This window comes from Lampris incognitus, chromosome 1, assembly GCF_029633865.1.
Source record: "Lampris incognitus isolate fLamInc1 chromosome 1, fLamInc1.hap2, whole genome shotgun sequence".
Taxonomy (NCBI): Eukaryota; Metazoa; Chordata; class Actinopteri; order Lampriformes; family Lampridae; genus Lampris; species Lampris incognitus.
Genome location: NC_079211.1, coordinates 126823539 through 126842335, shown reverse-complemented (window position 1 = coordinate 126842335; position 18797 = coordinate 126823539). Strand labels below are relative to the sequence as shown.

General features: G+C 48.1%; 1 protein-coding gene across 1 annotated transcript in view; it reads left to right on the top strand.

Moving 5' to 3' along the window:
• The window catches only part of LOC130112242 (syntaxin-binding protein 1-like), a 58605-nt gene that overhangs the window by 12741 nt on the left and 27067 nt on the right, over window positions 1-18797 (top strand). Inside the window, exons 5-6 of the mRNA XM_056279524.1 lie at window positions 17547-17594; window positions 18196-18277. Coding sequence (XP_056135499.1) covers window positions 17547-17594; window positions 18196-18277 — 130 coding nt within the window. The remainder of the gene's footprint in view (window positions 1-17546; window positions 17595-18195; window positions 18278-18797) is intronic.

Sequence of the window (18797 nt, the reverse complement as noted above, 5' to 3'; positions counted from 1 at the left end):
GCTGTCGCCCCATTTTATAGTAGATGAAAGGAGATTGAGCCTTGAAAGGATCAACATATCAAATGGAGATGTTTGCAGTAGCATGATATTTGAAAATTCGCAATATGTATTGCATCTTTACTAAAATATCATTGTGATATTAAATCGCCGCTGATCCCCAGCCCTGATAATACTGCAGGGAAACTCCAAACAAACACCAATATTTAGCAATTAAAAGCACATTTCAACGTGAGATAGAGATAATTGTTCATTCATCATCCTACAATTCATGTCATGTGTGGACTTAACAGATATTCAGTGTCCTCATGCAGTGTTTTAAATGGTCAAAAAGTACAGTAACTTATGTGTGTGAAATGCTGATGAAACGACATTGGAGGTAATAACAGGCTTGTAGTTGCATGTGTGTGTAACCCACATGATTACATGTACCCTGTGACGTAGTAAGTTCCACGAGTAGCCTCTAGGAGGCACACGAGCTACAGAGTGCAAACAACCGTCGACAATAGAGAAGAGAAATACGGATATTTAGAAATACGGACAACTTTGACTATGGATACCTGAATTATTGATATTTGAACTACGGATATTTGAGCTACAGGACATTTGAACTACGACAAAAAAGATCCCTCCCACGAAGCTTCCTTGACAGATGATCTCCCGTTGAAGGAAGAAGGAAGACTCTTTTCTCTTGTGTTTTGTACGCTGCTGGAATCCTGACTGGTTTTTTTTAGTACCCCGAACAACCCCCCTTGCTACACCGTTTGGAACCCTTGGATACCCCCTTTGGATTGCCCCCATCATCGCCCTGGATTTGGATTCATCATCATCGCCTCTACATTAACTTGCCCCTGTGATTGTGGTAGGATCTGGACATTGCACCTTGCACAGATTGGAAGACTGAATCATTCCCCCTTTTCTTTTCTTTATTATTTTCTTTGAGTGCACTCATACTTTATTTTGGATTATTTTCTTTAATTTGTTAGTGTAGAATATGGCTGCATAAGTAATATATTAGAAGGGTATAAAATAGAATATAGATAGATATAGACAATAAATAGAATATTAGGAAGAACTTTTAAAAAGTATAATAGAGTAAAATATATATATATATAACACATCTAATTTAGTATTGATATTGAAATAACTTTACTTTGAACTGTTGAAATAAATTGTTTTTTTTTATTGTAAACTATACCCACGAGTGTGTGTGTTGTCTTTGGGGTGAGTACTAGAATCTGGTCTAGAAAAAAACCTACACCAATCTCCACTGAACTTAGACATTAGACTGTAAACTGTCCCTGCGCAAGCATAGGCCCATTCCCCTGTCGTGCAGGTTACAGAAAGTTGGCGAGCCAGCCAGGAGATTGGTTAATTAGCGTTTCAGGCCATATACTACCCCACTGACCACACCTCTCTATAAAATACTTGATTATATATATTTTTATTTTGAAAATAACACAGTTAATATGGATCTTTGCAATCAGTATAAAGTCCATGGACAAAACTGCTTATTAGTTGAAGGTGTCAATGAAATGAGCTCTGCCGAAACGATAATAAGCTTCTTCGAACAACATGGGAAGATCTCATCCTGCATCAGAGTTGTGGATGAGCCCAACCAACCTAATGGTAGGGTAATAATAGAATTTGAGTGTGAAAAGTCAATCACCAGGATAACCCCAGATACCCTTGGCCTTATACCTAGCCCTGTTGATCCAACTACTCTATGGAATGTCAGAACAATTAGACAAATATGTCAAGAGGAAATAGGCAAAGACTTAGCCCAGCAGTATCTCGAAGAACTCAGCGCTATTGGTGGTAGTGCCATGTCAGGCTATGCCTCCATCTTAAAAAATGAACTGAGGCGCATTCGGTCTACAGCATCACAGAAAACTGACAACACGTCTTTACCGGAACACAGCCCTATGCAAGACACTAAGCCTAGCATTGATGTTGAGCACATGCCTAGCATGACCCAAGAATGTAACAGACGGCCATCTATATCTGACATTCACCGTGCTCCAACCACACACTCATCCATGCGTAATTCAATGAGCCTTGAAGAAGACATCATTAATCCCCCGAGCATCCAGAACGTAGTAGTAGAACATGTTATTAAGAATGAGTCAACACAACCATACAGTAGCCCAAGTAAAATTCGAACCTTCTCAGGTAGGCTTCCAAAGCCAAATGGGGAAGTAGATTATGAAGCTTGGAGAACTCAAGTTGAGCTGCTTCTAAGTGACACCTATGTCACCGATTCACAAAAAATCAGAAAGGTTCTAGAGAGTTTGGTTGGTCCAGCTTCTGACATGGTGAAACCGCTTGGTGTCAATGCAAACCCTGTTGCGTACGTAAACCACATCGAATCAGCCTTTGGAGTCGTAGAAGATGGAGAAGAGCTTTTTGCTGCATTCTTGAGTGCAAACCAGAATTCTGGAGAGAAGCCATCTGATTATTTATTCAGACTTCCGACCCTCCTCACTAAAGTCATCTCTAGAGGGGGAGCTTCACTTGTAGATTCAGAAAAACACTTAATAAGACAGTTCTGCAGAGGATGCTGGGACCACTCGTTGATTTTAGGTCTTCAGCTTGAACAGAAAAAAAATAGCCCACCCTCATTTCCTGAATTGCTTCATCAGCTTAGGACAGAAGAAGGCCGTCGTTCAGCTAAACTAGATAGGATGAAGAAACATCTAGGGAGCTCAAAAGCTTCAGTGCATGCCCACACTGTTTATGGAATCGAAGGCCCAGCCGAAAACAAAAATGAAGACACACAGAAACTCCGCGATGAGGTAGCTGAGTTAAAGAAACAAATTGCAACCCTCTCCATCAAGGAAGAACCACAGCCAAACAGAACTCAGATTGAAACCAGCTGCATGGTCATGAATGCCTCCACACCTCGAATTTACACGCGTCGTTTTCCCAAGCCATGGTTCTGCTTTAAATGTGGTGGAGATGGTCACATTGCTGCCCACTGTGTGAGTGCCCCCAACCCCGCTCTTGTCCATCAAAAGAACACCAAGCTGAGACAAAAACGTGAAGCTCACAGGAATACGCATACCCTCACCTCCATGCCTTTAAACTAGTAGCAGCTCCTGTTTCGGGACGTTCAGGAGCTAAGTACCAGCATAACAGTCCCAAACCCATTAATGATATTATGAATAGAACCCAGACAAGAAAAAATAGATACAGACAAAGATACCAAAATAGCCTATCCCTTCCCTGTGAACTTGTAGGGCCACGCTGCACTGCATCTGTCTCCATTGAAGGAATAGAATGTGAATCAATCCTTGACACCGGTTCCCAAGTAACAACCATTTCAGAGACATTCTACTTGAACCACTTATCGTTCCTCCCCATCCAGCCCATTCAGACTCTTTTCCAGATAGAAGGTGCAGGTGGCCAACATGTTCCTTACCAGGGTTATATCCAAGCCCTCATCTCCTTCCCCAGCAGCATCACTGGCGTAGCTGAACAGGTCTCTTCATTAGTTCTCATTGTGCCAAATTGCCATTTTAACACTCAGATTCCCCTATTGATTGGAACCAATGTCCTTGACAGATTATATGAAGGTGGCATAGAAAAGCATGGAAGAGAATTCTTACAAAGGCCCAATATCAATAGTGACTGTATCTTGCTGTTCCAGCATGTTGCCCTAAGTCATCAGGAAGAGATTTCAGCCAATCATGTTAAGTTGCATGGACGCCATCCTGTCACCATTCCACCAGGAAGAAAAGTGTCTGTCTTTGGAGATGTCAGAGTGAAGAAACATTTCCCACGTTCCCTTTTCGTGGTCGAATCCCCTGAAACCGTTTCCTTACCTGGTGGAGTGTTCGTTGAAAATTCCTTGATAGAAACTCCACTTCGATCTTTAAACAAGATTCCTGTCATTCTCAGAAATGTGACTGATCGTAGTGTCACACTGCATCCAAGGCAGGTGATAGCTGAAATGATGGTAGCACAGTATGTGATGCCGTCTGAATCCCAAAATATGACTGTGCCTGACATCCCTCAGTCTCAGAGTAACACCACCAACTTTGATTTGGAAGATTCCCCCATTCCAGAAGAGTGGAAAAAACGGATCACACACCAGCTGAACAGCATGCCAGAGGTGTTTGCTGTTGATGACTTGTCTCATGGTCATACGACTGCAGTAAAACATCGCATCCGACTCCAGGATGAGGCCCCTTTTAGAGAGCGACCCAGACCCATTCATCCCTCTGACAGAGAAGCTGTCAAACAACACCTAAGAGAGCTGCTAGACGCTGGAATTATTCGCGAGTCAGAGTCTCCATTTGCTTCCCCCATTGTAGTTGTCAAGAAGAAGAATGGTGCAATAAGACTCTGCATAGATTTCAGGAAGCTGAACATGAGAACGATCAAAGATGCCTATGCTCTCCCCAACATCGAAGACACCTTCTCTGCTCTTAGTGGAGCCAAATGGTTTTCTGTCATGGATCTGAAGTCAGGCTACTATCAAGTAGAAGTTGCAGAGGAAGATAAGCACAAGACCGCTTTTGTCTGCCCTCTAGGCTTCTATGAGTTTAATCGTATGCCCCAAGGTGTGACAAATGCACCAAGCACCTTTCAGAGACTGATGGAGAAATGTGTTGGAGACCTGCATCTCAATGAAGTACTAGTATTTCTGGATGACCTGATTGTCTTCTCTGACACACTAGAAGAGCACGAGGCCAGATTGATGAAAGTGTTGAACCGGCTCAAAGACTATGGCCTAAAGTTGTCCCCTGAAAAATGCCATTTTTTCCAGACTTCTGTTAAATACCTTGGCCATGTTGTAGATGCCAATGGAGTCCACACAGATCCAAGCAAAGTCTCTGCTTTGAGAGAATGGCCTCAACCCACCAACAGAAAAGAGCTCAAATGCTTCCTAGGATTTGCTGGATATTACCGACGTTTTGTGGAAGGGTACTCTAAAATAGCAAAGCCATTGAATGCTCTAACTGCTGGCTATGTTGCTCAAAGGAAAAGAGGGAAGATTTACAAGAAGGACAGGGTCAAGACTTCCATCAATCCCACCTTACCTTTTGGAAATGAGTGGACTGAAGAGTGTGACGTTGCTTTTAGAACTCTCATAGATAAACTGACTTCGGCCCCTGTTCTTGCCTTCGCCAATCCCAATCTTCCTTACGTCCTGCATACTGATGCCAGCCGCGATGGTCTCGGTGCTGCGCTCTATCAGGAACACGATGGGAAGCTGAGGGTTGTAGCTTATGCCAGCAGAGGACTATCCAGAAGTGAACAAAACTATCCTGCCCACAAGCAAGAGTACCTCGCCTTGAAATGGGCCATCTGTGAGAAGTTCCATGATTACCTCTATGGAACAGAATTTCAGGTTTTAACAGACAATAACCCCCTAACTTATGTGTTGACCACAGCAAAGCTTGATGCAGCAGGACATCGCTGGTTAGCCGCTCTGTCAACCTACAGATTCACCATAAAGTATAGGGCTGGGATCAGCAATCAAGATGCCGATGGGTTGTCCAGAAGACCCCAGAGTCCGTCAGAAGAAGATGAGGAGTTCAAGCAGGAGAAAGCGAGGATAGAAGAGCTGAAGCAAAGGGTTTTGGATGGAGAAAGCAAAACTGTTTCTGGTGACATGCTGTCTGCTTTATGTCAACGCCACTCTGTGACCACTTTGGCTGACTATTTGCAGCCAGAACTCCCCATTCTTGCCGAATCCTTAGCTTTAGATGCTTCTGCCATCCCTGATGACTTTGTGTTCTCTGGACAAGGCACCCTCCCTGGAATGACTCACAATGACTGGTATCAGTCTCAAAGACAGGATCCATCTATCAGACGTGTGATCAGTTTCATTCAAGGAAACCGAAAACCCACTTTTCAAGAGATGTCCTCTGAACTGTCAGAAGTCAAGCTGCTCCTTAGAGAATGGAATAGACTAGAGCTTATAGATGGAGTACTGTTCAGGAAATGTCTTGATCGTGGGAATCAGATCTATCAGCTGGTGCTGCCTAGTAGCCACAGAGAAAGAGCATTGCAAGGCCTTCATGATGAAGTCGGTCATCTTGGCGCTCAGCGTGTCCTTCATCTTGTTCGTTCCAGATTTTTCTGGCCAAAGATGTTTCAGTCTGTTGAACAGAAGTGTAGGACTTGTGAAAGATGCGTGAGGCGGAAAGCCAATTCCCAGCATGCTGCTCATATGGAGAATATACAGACCAGTTATCCCCTTGAACTGGTGTGTATGGATTACCTCTGTATTGAGCCTGATAGTAAGGACACTAGAAACATCCTCGTCATCACGGATCACTTCACCAAGTTTGCCGTTGCCATCCCCACGAAAGACCAAAAGGTGAATACGGTTGCCAAAACACTGTGGGAAAACTTCATTGTACAGTATGGTTTTCCAAGTCGCCTTCTCAGTGACCAGGGGAGAGATTTTGAATCCCACACCATCAAGGAGTTGTGCTGTCTGATTGGAACCGAAAAGATCAGAACCACGCCATACCATCCACGTGGAAACCCTGTCGAGAGATTTAACAGGACCCTTCTCAGCATGCTCGGGACACTAGAAGACAAGGATAAATATCATTGGAGGGACTTTGTCAAACCGCTAGTCCATGCATACAATTGCACGAAAAATGACACCACAGGCTACTCTCCATATGAATTGTTGTTTGGTAGACAGCCAAGACTACCCATTGATCTGGTTCTAGGCCTTACACCAGACCAAATTGGATTCAAGTCGCATTCAGAGTATGTTAAACATCTTCGACAGCGCCTCCAAGACAGCTATGCACTTGCTTCTGAAAGCTCTAAGAAGATGGGAGAGAAGAATAAAGCCAGGTTTGATAAAAAGATCAGAGCCGCAGAACTTGTTACCGGAGATAGAGTCCTGGTGAAGAATGTCAATTTAAGAGGAAAACATAAACTTGCGGACAGATGGGAAAAGGAAGTCCATACTGTGGTGAAGAGGATGGGAGATGGCCCAGTGTATGTCGTCAAGCAAGAACAGGGTGAAGGTCCACACCGTACCCTTCACAGAGACCTTCTTCTGCCCTGCGGCTTTCTACCTGTTACAGATAAAGTCTCAGAACCTGACACAAACTTACCAACAAGGAGGCTGAGATGCAGGGAAACAGTCTCGCAGCAGACCAGGCACGACAATATTGTTGACCCAGATATGCCCAGCAGTGACGAGGATGAGGATTGCTATCCACAGATCTCCACAAGGTTTCCCCAAAGCATTAGGACAACCACACAGGCCACCCCTCTAGCACGTGCCACGGAACTGTTGAACCCAGTCGGGTTGAATCCAAGTCCGTCGGAGTTCTCCCAATCTGATAGTCCACTCCTTAGTGAAGTACCCCATACCCCTGAGTCTGTTCACAATCAGTTACTTGAAAAGAAACCAATTGGGCGTGAGACAGAAGTAGTCACAGATGAATTCTCTCAACCTGTTCGAAGACACTTACCTGAGGGAGACCCCGCATCATCCACTACTGTTGTACCTCAATTTGGACCTATTGAAGGACGTTCACCTGAAAACAACCCACTTGAACCCGAGAGTGCACCGCCCACTGGTGTGACAGGCCAGGCTGACCTGTCTGACGGAAACCCGTCTGAGAGCGAACCGATCAGAAGATCTATCAGAGAAAGACATCCCCCTGAGAGACTCTGTTATGGTGAACTAGGAAGACCTTTAGTCCTAGCCATGGCCTCATTTTTCGAAAGTTTGGGCAGAAATGTCCCTGATTCTTCTAGAGTGCCCTCTGCAAGACCATACAGTGTTTAGACGCATGCAGACACTGATGCGGTTTAGAGGGGGAGAATGTAACCCACATGATTACATGTACCCTGTGACATATGTAAGTTCCACGAGTAGCCTCTAGGAGGCACACGAGCTACAGAGTTTAAACCCTGCAAACAACCGTCGACAATAGAGAAGAGAAATACGGATATTTAGAAATACGGACAACTTTGACTATGGATACCTGAATTATTGATATTTGAACTACGGATATTTGAGCTACAGGACATTTGAACTACGGCAAAAAAGATCCCTCCCACGAAGCTTCCTTGACAGATGATCTCCCGTTGAAGGAAGAAGGAAGACTCTTTTCTCTTGTGTTTTGTACGCTGCTGGAATCCTGACTGGGTTTTTTTTGTACCCCGAACAACTCCCCTTGCTACACCGTTTGGAACCCTTGGATACCCCCTTTGGATTGCCCCCATCATCGCCCTGGATTTGGATTCATCATCATCGCCTCTACATTAACTTGCCCCTGTGATTGTGGTAGGATCTGGACATTGCACCTTGCACAGATTGGAAGACTGAATCATTCCCCCTTTTCTTTTCTTTATTATTTTCTTTGAGTGCACTCATACTTTATTTTGGATTATTTTCTTTAATTTGTTAGTGTAGAATATGGCTGCATAAGTAATATATTAGAAGGGTATAAAATAGAATATAGATAGATATAGACAATAAATAGAATATTAGGAAGAACTTTTAAAAAGTATAATAGAGTAAAATATATATATATATATATATATATATATAACACATCTAATTTAGTATTGATATTGAAATAACTTTACTTTGAACTGTTGAAATAAATTGGTTTTTTTTATTGTAAACTATACCCACGAGTGTGTGTGTTGTCTTTGGGGTGAGTACTAGAATCTGGTCTAGAAAAAAACCTACACCAATCTCCACTGAACTTAGACATTAGACTGTAAACTGTCCCTGCGCAAGCATAGGCCCATTCCCCTGTCGTGCAGGTTACATGTGCAGGCCATCTTTTTTTTTTCTTTTTTCATTCATCCATTATCCAAACCGCTTATCCTGCTCTCAAGGTCATGGGGACGCTGAAGCCTATACTAGCAGTCATTGGGCGGCAGGCGGGGAGACACCCTGGACAGGCCGCCAGTCCACCACAGGGCCAAGAATTGATACTAAATCAAAATGCACTGTTTCTCTCTTTTTTTTCCCAATAATTATTATTATTCAGGGCAAACAGGGCTTTTACATGCACATTGTCCTCAGTACATTTTTCCTTAACATCCTTCCCACATGCCACATGCCCACCACCTCTTGTCCTGTGCCTTGCCCTTAGGAATTACAAAAACATGAGATTAAAGGGGAAATGGTGGCAAAAAAGGCAAATTCAAGACATTTACAGAGATAATGTGGATATTTAAGTAAACAAATTCCCAATCTGTCAGCAGTATATAATCTGTTTTACACATCAAGCTTAATTCCACTTTCCAAAGAAAGACAGGTCATTTGAATTGAAGTCTATTAATTGTCCACCAGTATAAATGGTGTGTTCGTAGAGCTGGTTGTTACTGACATTATTATTATTATTATTATTCAATTCAAATTAAAAAAACTTTTTTGCAGACTCAGGGTCCATAATAAACAAAGACAAGTTAAAAAAAAACAAGCGAGGAAAGAATAAAGCCATAAAAGATAAGAACCACAGGTAAAAGATAAACCCTAGACAATACATAAAGTAAACACAATAAAATAACATAAATGGAACAACTCAGTGTCTTATAAGAAGGCAGCTATACCAGTGGTCCCACTGCCGGGATTGGTAGCATGTGGCACTGAATCTTTTATTAGTTAAACCCTTGATGATTACATTGTCAGAGTCATTCAGCTGGCAAATAAAATTATACATAAGATTTATTAGAAGAGCCTGAAAGGTGCTGACTCCTGCAGCCACAAACATTTCACTTGCACTACACCTGTTGTGGTTACACCGCCCCGAGCTGCCTCCCCGGCACGTTCAAGCCACTCCCCCAGCTCGGACGTGCCGGAAACATCCGAGCGCTCGGCTCGCGCTCTGAGGAGACGAGCGCTGCACTGCACCAGGTGTTTGCCATCATCCATCAGGCACACCTGTGGCAATCAGGCAGCCTTCTACAAGAAGTCTCCCAGAACGTCTCTCAGTGCTTCGACGTACTGAACCCTGCGGTAAAGTTCTGACAAGCCCTCCAGCATTCCTTGCATTCTGTTTATTTCCCAGTGTCTTATCTTCGTGTCTCTGTTTCCTCCCAAGACTCTCCCTCCGCGATTTCCACGGCTCCCCGCGTCTCCCTCGTCCCCAACGACCTTCACGTTTTCTCCCCGGACCTCTCCTGCGATCTCCCCCCTTGTCCCTCTATCTGGACCCCTCCTTTCGGACTCGACTTCCCGGATCTCGGACCTGGACTTTCTCGGACCACCCCTCTTGGATCACGGACTGGACTTTCTCGCCAGGTGCACGCACATTTTTCAACACCTCCTGGTCATTTACATACCGCACCACACATAGGCACTCACAAATAGTTATACACACACAAACCACGGGACACCACACATAGTTTATTCACACATCCCACTAACAGAACGCCTTTTTTCACCATACATTCCCCTCCCACAATAAAACCCCCCTTTGTAGATTTTGAAGTCATCTCGTGTCTGTCTGTCTTGGGTTTCGCCACACGGGTCAGGTTCTGGTGCGCGAGCATAACAGAACGTCGAAGCCGTTATGGACCCAGGCAAACCCAAGGAGCGGACGGGGCCTGTGACGCCCCAGAGCCCCGTCCCCCTAGAGGCAGTAGTAAGAAGTCACAGTTGCCAACTTGCCTCTCTCCGCTCAGAGCTTACTACTGCCTTCACCCATGTCACCGGAGAGATCAGCGATCTTCAGTCCGGCTCCCAGGCCGCGACGAGCGCGTTAGATGCCCTCACCGCGCAGATCGCTGCACTCTCCACAGCGGTCTCCAGGATGAGCGACCACCCTGCCCTGGCCTCCGGTTTCCCCGTTCCTGGTCCCGACGTTCACCCTCCTCCGAGTCAACCCCCAATGGACCCCCGGCGCGAGCCTAACCTCCCCTGCCCCAAGGCCTTCGGTGGGGAGTTCGAGCTGTGCTGGGGTTTCCTTGGTCAGTGTGAGCTCCTGTTCAAACGCCAGCCAGGTATAGGACAGGAGAGACCAAGGTGGCCCTTGTCATGTCCCTCCTCACCGGCAAAGCCCTCAGCTGGGCCATAGCGGCGGTAGGCCATACCGAGCAGCTCGCCTCGGACTATGGTGCCTTCCGCCGCGAGTTCAATCTGGTGTTCGACCACCCAGCTGACGGGCAGGACGCTGCCGGCCGCCTCCATTCCATCCAACAGGGAGCCAGGTCGGTGGCAGAGTATTCCTTGGAGGTAAGGATACTCGCGGCAGACAGTGGGTGGGATGACGTTGCACTCAAGAGCGCGTACAGGAGGGGGCTGAGCGACCCCATCAAGGATCTCATCGTTCGGGACCGCCCTGCCTCCTTCAACGAGCTCGTCGCCCTCCAGATGGACGAGCGGCGCCAGGAACGCGCCCCGCGCGCTGGCCCCTCCCATAGACCAACTCCCGTCCGTTCTACCGGTGCCTTCCCTGGGTCAGCGTCCCGTGGGCTCTCTCCACCCTCACACTCCCCCTCGCAACCCTGGGTGGCTTCTGGATCCAGGCCGGAGGAGGAGCCCATGCAGTTGGGTCGGTCACGGCTCCCGCTGGAGATTGGGGAGCAGAGGATGCGTGGCCACCTCTGCCTCTACTGCGGGAGGTCGGGCCACTACATCAAGGCCTGCCCAACTCGCCCAAAAAGACCCGGCTCACTAGTGAGGGGTGTCCTAGTGAGCCTGACGACCCTTCCTCAGCCCCAGCCCAAGAAGGAGCACAACCACATTTTTCCGGTCACTCTCACCTGGGGTAACGACTCACTGTCTGTTGGTGCACTCCTGGATTCGGGGGCGGACGAGTGTTTGATGGACATCTCGCTGGCCCGGCAGGCCGGCATTCCACTCGTCCCCCTAGACACACCCCTCACAGCCCAAGCCCTAATGGTCGTTCACTTGGTAAGATCACACATAGTACTGCTTCCCTCACCCTTTCGGGTAATCACGTGGAAGCTATCCGTTTCTTGGTTTTGCGCGCCCCTGGTGTTGGGAAGACCGTGGTTGGAACGGCAAGATCCCTACATCTCTTGGTCTACTGGGCGGATTTTGGGTTGGAGCGTTGCGTGTCATGCCAACTGCCTTCGCTCCGCCCACTCCCCGTCCAGCGGCCTCAGACCCGTGCCTCCTCCCACGGATCTCACTGGTGTTCCTCCCATTTATCACGATTTAGCCCCTGTATTTAGTAAAGACGGTGCACTTTCCCTCACCCCCCCCTATGATTGTGCCATAGATCTCTTTCCCGGGGCCGCCCTTCCCACCGGTCGGTTGTATAACCTCTCCGTCCCAGAGAAGGAGGCTATGCGCAATTATATCAGAGTCCCTGGCCTCAGGAATCATAAGGTCCTCGGTGGCAGCGGGCTTTTTTGTGGCAAAGGAGTGCAGCCTGAGGCCTTGCATAGATTATCGAATGCTAAATAATACCACGGTGAAAAATAAATATCCACTCCCCTTTGAGTTCCACGTTCGAGCCACTCACTCACGCCACGGTGTTCACGAAGCTGGACCTGCGCCGCGCGTACCACCTGGTGCGCATCCGGGAAGGGGATGAATGGAAGACGGCCTTCAACACCCACCTAGGGCATTTCGAGTACCTCGTTATGCCCTTCGGCCTCACCAACGCCCCGGCCGTCTTCCAGGCATTGGTCAAGGACGTGCTCCGGGACATGCTGAACACGTTCGCGGTGGTGTACCTGGATGACATCCTCGTGTTCTCCAGGACTGAGGAACACCACCAGCATGTCCGCCTGGTCCTCCAACGGCTGCTGGAGAACAGGCTCTTCGTGAAAGCCGAGAAGTGCGTGTTCCACTCCGCCTCCGTGGAGTTCCTTGGCCACATCGTGGAGAAGGGGCTCGTCCGCACTGACCCCAGGAAGACCCGAGCGGTGGAGGAGTGGGCACGGCCCACTAAGAGGACGCAACTCCAGCGCTTCCTGGGGTTTGCAAACTTCTACCGGCGCTTCATCAGGGGGTTTAGCCGTGTGGCCGCCCCCCTCACTGCACTCACCTCCAACCTCCGCCCCTTCTCCTGGACCTCGGAGGCAGAAGCCGCCTTCTTGGCCCTGAAGAGGCTGTTCACAACGGCTCCGGTGCTCGCCCACCCGGACCCGTGCAGGCATTAATCGTGGAGGTGGACGCATCGGAGCCGTCCTCTCCCAGCGGTCGGAGGAGGACCAGAAGATCCACCCGTGCGCCTTCTCCCGGCGTTTCAGTCCTGCGGAGAAGAATTATGACATCGGCAACAGGGAGTTGCTGGCCGCCCTAGAGGAGTGGAGACACTGGCTGGAGGGAGCAGGGCAGCCGTTCATCGTATGGTCCGATCACAAGAACATGACCTACGTACGGACTGCTAAGAGGCTCAACCCCAGGCAGGCGCGCTGGGATCTCTTCAGCCGGTTCGACTTCACCCTCACCTACCGCCCGGGCACCAAGAACGTCAGGGCAGACGCCCTCTCCCGTCTGTTTCCCGAGGGGTCCCCTGACGCCCCAGACACCATCCTTCCCCCGGCCCGGGTGGTGGGTGTCGTCACCTGGGCCATCGAATCAGTGGTGAGAAGGGCCCAGCGCGCCAGGCAATGGACCCCGGAACCGGCTATTTGTGCCTCCCTCTGTCCGGCCCCAGGTGCTGGAGTGGGGCCACTCCAGCCATCTTGCCTGCCACCCCGGTGTCTACCGAACGGCGGCCTTCATCCGCAGGGGTTTCTGCTGGCCCACCATGGAGGCAGACACCAGAGAGTTCGTGGCAGCCTGCGCCCGCAGCAAGGCTCTCCATCGCCCTCCAGCAGGTCTCCTGCGCCCCCTTCCTGTCCCCGGCCGACCTTGGTCCCACATTGCCTTGGACTTAGTAACTGGCCTCCCCGTGTCCCAAGGCAATGACACCATTCTGACCATTGTCGACCGGTTTTCCAAGGCCGTCAACTTTGTTGCCCTCACCAAACTCCCCTCTGCAGCCGAGACGGCGGACCTTCTCGTCTCCCACGTCGTCCGACCCCATGGGATTCCCCTGGACATTGTCTCTGACCGTGGTCCCCAGTTCACTTCGAAGGTATGGCAGGCCTTCTGTAAGGGGATTGGGGCCACGGTCAGCCTCTCTTCCGGGTATCACCCCCAGACCAATGGGCAGGCAGAGCGGGTCAATCAAGCCCTGGAGGCGGCTTTGCGTTGCGTTACCACCAGCAACCCCGCCTCCTGGAGCAAGTACCTGCCCTGGGTGGAGTACTCGCTCAACTCCATGGAGAGTTCGGCTACCGGTTTGTCCCCCTTCGAGTGTTCCCTTGGCTATCAACCCCCTCTGTTCCCCCATCAGGAGTTGGAGGTGGCGGGCCCGTCGGCGCGTTTGGAAGACCGCCCGGGCCGCTATGTTGCGAGCTACAGAGCGGGCCCGGCGCAGCGCCAACCGGCGGAGAGTGCCGGTCCCAGCTTATCGACCTGGCCAGAGGGTATGGCTCCTGGCCCGAGACCTGCCCCTCCCTACCCTCAACCGGAAGCTGGCTCCCCGCTACGTCGGTCCCTACACCATCGACCGCATCGTCAACCCTTCGGCGGTGCGTCTCCATCTCCCTACCTCACTCAAGATCCATCCCGTCTTCCATGTCTCGCGCCTCAAACCGGTAGCCACCAGCCCCCTGTCCAAGCTCCTCCACCCCCCCAGGGTCCTCGACGGTGGTGACATGGTCTGGGATGTCGACCAGCTGCTCGCCGTACGCCGCCGGGGGCGTGGGTACCAATACCTGGTGGACTGGGTGGGCTATGGGCCCGAGGACCGCAGCTGGGTTCCCCGGTCCTACCTGGCCGACCCCGCACTCCTGGAGGAGTTCTATCGGGCCAACGCCATCGGACGGTCGCCCGGTGTCTCCCGTAGGAGGGGGGGGGGGTCCTGTTGTGGTTACACCGCCCCGAGCTGCCTCCCCGGCACGTTCAAGCCACTCCCCCAGCTCGGACGTGCCGGAAACATCCGAGCGCTCGGCTCGCGCTCTGAGGAGACGAGCGCTGCACTGCACCAGGTGTTTGCCATCATCCATCAGGCACACCTGTGGCAATCAGGCAGCCTTCTACAAGAAGCCTCCCAGAACGTCTCTCTGTGCTTCGACGTACTGAACCCTGCGGTCAAGTTCTGACAAGCCCCCCAGCATTCCTTGCATTCTGTTTATTCCCCAGTGTCTTATCTTCGTGTCTCTGTTTCCTCCCAAGACTCTCCCTCGTCCCCAGCGACCTTCACGTTTTCTCCCCGGACCTCTCCTGCGACCCCCCCCCCCCTTGTCCCTCTATCTGGACCCCTCCTTTCGGACTCGACTTCTCGGACCTGGACTTTCTCGGACAACCCCTATTGGATCACGGACTGGACTTTCTCGCCAGGTGCACGCACATTTTTCAACACCTCCTGGTCATTTACATACCGCACCACACATAGGCTAAAAACACTCACACATAGTTATACACACACAAACCACGGGACACCCCACAGTTTATTCACACATCCCACTAACAGAACGCCTTTTTTCACCATACATTCCCCTCCCAGAATAAAACCCCCCTTTGTAGATTTTGAAGTCATCTCGTGTCTGTCTGTCTTGGGTTTCGCCACACGGGTCAGGTTCTGGTGCGCGAGCATAACAACACCATCTAGGTCTTTTTGGTAGTGTTCTCATAGCATCATTATAAGCTATCGAAGCCTCTGTAAACTTGCTTTTTTTTTAAAATTTGTAGTTTGACCACAGGTGTGCAGTATAAAGTAGTGTGCAATATCAACACTCTTACTAGTATTTTATTTGATATCATGTGCCACACCATACACAGAACACGCACACGTATATATGTAAATCATGGTATCTGCTTGCATATAGTATTCCCTCAAGTTTTTTTGGACCTATTTTTTCAGTGACATGCTCATTAACTTAAGCACAATTGTGTATCATGGTATGACGGTATCTGTATCTCATACATATCTAGATACAGGGACTAAGGATGACAAGGTCATCTGCATACATAATATGGTTCAAAGTATTACCGATCATGCATCCAGTGTTACAGGCTTTCAGCTGCTTGGAAAATCATCAATATATAAAATGTAGAGAAATGGAGACAGAATTTCCCCCTTGTCTCACACCATTGCTAACCCCAAATGGGGTTTTAAATGCTATTACCCCATTTTACTTGCATAGTCTGGTGGGCATACCAAAAAGCCAGAATTCTCACAATGTATTTAGGCACCCCTGTTTAATTTCACTTAGTTTATAATTATTATGATTATTCTCATCGTCATTTATTATATTCATGGGGGATTTACACGGTGCCTATATATATACGTATATACACACACACACACATATATATATATATCATGATATCTGCGTACATATACAATTGTACAATATTTTAGAATCTAAATGAGTTTCATCACATTGAACTGTTTGGTAATGTAAAGTATAATATCAAACCAAAACTAGTTTTCAAATAATACTCAAGTTTTTCAGACCTAATTTTTCTGAGACATTTTCAGTGACGTTCTCATTATCATTAACTTAAACAGCACAATTGTGTATCACGGTATGACAGTATCTGTATCTCATATATCTAGATACAGTACTATGGAAAAACAATAAACGCTAACAATTGATTAAATACTATCCAGACCTACATATGTGTTACTGAGAATGTAATAGGTCTTCCACTAGATGCATGTTGGGATATACTCTAACCCCACACTGGATTAAGTGGTGATAGAGAACAACAGAATGAATGAATGAATGAATGTGTGAATGGGTCCGCAGTGGTGTAGCGGTCTAAGCATCGGCTTTGTGTCGATGCAGTTGCCCACTGGGGACCGGGGTTCGCGCCCCGGTTTCGTCAGATCCGTATATGGCCGGATTCGATGAAGCAGCAATAATCGGCAACGCTGTCTTCGGGAGGGGGGCGGAGTCGGCTTGTGTTCGTCACATGAACGCGTCTGTGTGTGTGTGTGTGTGTGTGTGTGTGTGTGTGTGTGTGTGTGTGTGTGTGTGTGTGTGTGTGTGTGTGTGTGGGGAAAAAGCAGTGGTTCGGCCTGGATTCACCTTGTCACGGAAGTGGCGAGGCGGCAGTGCCGGCCGGAGAGATGCAGTTGGCGAACGCATACGGTACGAGGGTGGATGTTTGGATTAGAGTAGCGGGCGATTGGCTACTAAATTGGGAGAAAAAAGGGGAAAATCGGAAATAAATTTATACAACAGAATGAATGAATGAGCTTTCTGGCCCCTTTTTACTGACTTCAGCTTCAATGATTGATGTGCGATTTGAATTCTGATTAGTTTGATCAAACTTTTCTGCTTGTTTAGCCAGTTGAACTGTACCCAACATCTTTAACTTCATGGTTTGATGCCCAGCGGAAGTCAAGACCAGATATGAGAGGTTAAATCATCTCACAAGAAATAGGAATTTGTGTCAGAGACGTAATTTCTTCGAAAGAACTGTTTAAAAAAAGAAAGAAAAAAAGATCGGCGCAGACAGAAATTGCACCTGTGTACCAAAATCAACATTCCTCAGTATAGTGTTATCGGGTAGCGGTTGATACTCTGAATAAACTAATTGTAATTTCCCCCTGTCCACAGAGATACTCAACAACGTCATAAAGAAGGCAAGAGAAAAGGGAAAATGGAAGGTATGGACCCGTGATGTGTGTGTGTGTGTGTGTGTGTGTGTGTGTGTGGGGGGGGGGGGGGTTGCATGTGTGTTCGTGTGTATGAGTTTGTCAGGGTTCTAGTTCTGTCCGCTGAGACGTCACACGTCTTTATTCTTTTAATATTCTTGTTATATTTTGTTCTGTATCCCTTATTTAATGTCTTCCTATGCCTTTATGTGGATTGCCTCCGTGTATGAAGGGTGCTGTATAAATAAACTAGCCTTGGCTTGACTTGCTTGAAGTCCATGTTGAGTGACCAGCCACATAAAGGTGACACAGTCCATGTAGAGACTGTTGAGGCTTCCTTTGCCAGGTCAAGCTGAATGATGTGACCTACTGTGAGTGACGGCTGTCATGGATAGTATATCAAAGCAAAGGTCATCGAAAATGTCCTGGAAAGAGATTTCCTAAAAAGAGTGGGTACCCTGGTTTGTTTGTGTGTGTGAGAGGAGCCACCCACTACAATCTGAGCTTAATTTTTTTAAGAAACATATAGGATGTTAACACATTAGATGTCAGAGTCAACAGACTACGTGATAGAATGAATCCTGTTGTGTTTTTGTTGTTGCTGTGTTCGTAGGTGCTGGTGGTGGACAAACTGAGCATGAGGATGATATCCTCGTGCTGTAAGATGACAGACATCATGTCGGAGGGGATCACCAGTGAGTACTGTCGTTCAGATCTCGACTGTGTCATTGTGGAAATTCTCAGGGAGGAAATTTCATTTTGGTTCATGTATTGAATCACACACACACACACACACACACACACACACACACACACACACACACACACACACACACACACACACACACACACACACACACACACACCGTCTATAACGCTAGAGACGGATTATATTGTAATTGAAGAGGCGATGACGGCCAATACATCATTTCATCTACATGCTTTGAGCGAGCAGGCTTGACTCTTAGTATTAGGGAGCGTTTTAACACAGTTAAAGATGGTGGGTTGATCGATTGATAGACTTTCTTGAATTTTTTTAAATTTATGATATACTCTATTGAGCCCCGTGGGGAAATTATGCTCTGCATTTAACCCATCCTAGCTGTGTAGCTAGGAGCAGTGGGCAGCTGCCATGCAGCGCCCAGGGGCCGACTCCAGATCGTTTTGCCATGCCTCGGTCAGGGGCACAGACAGGAGTATTAACCCTAACATGCA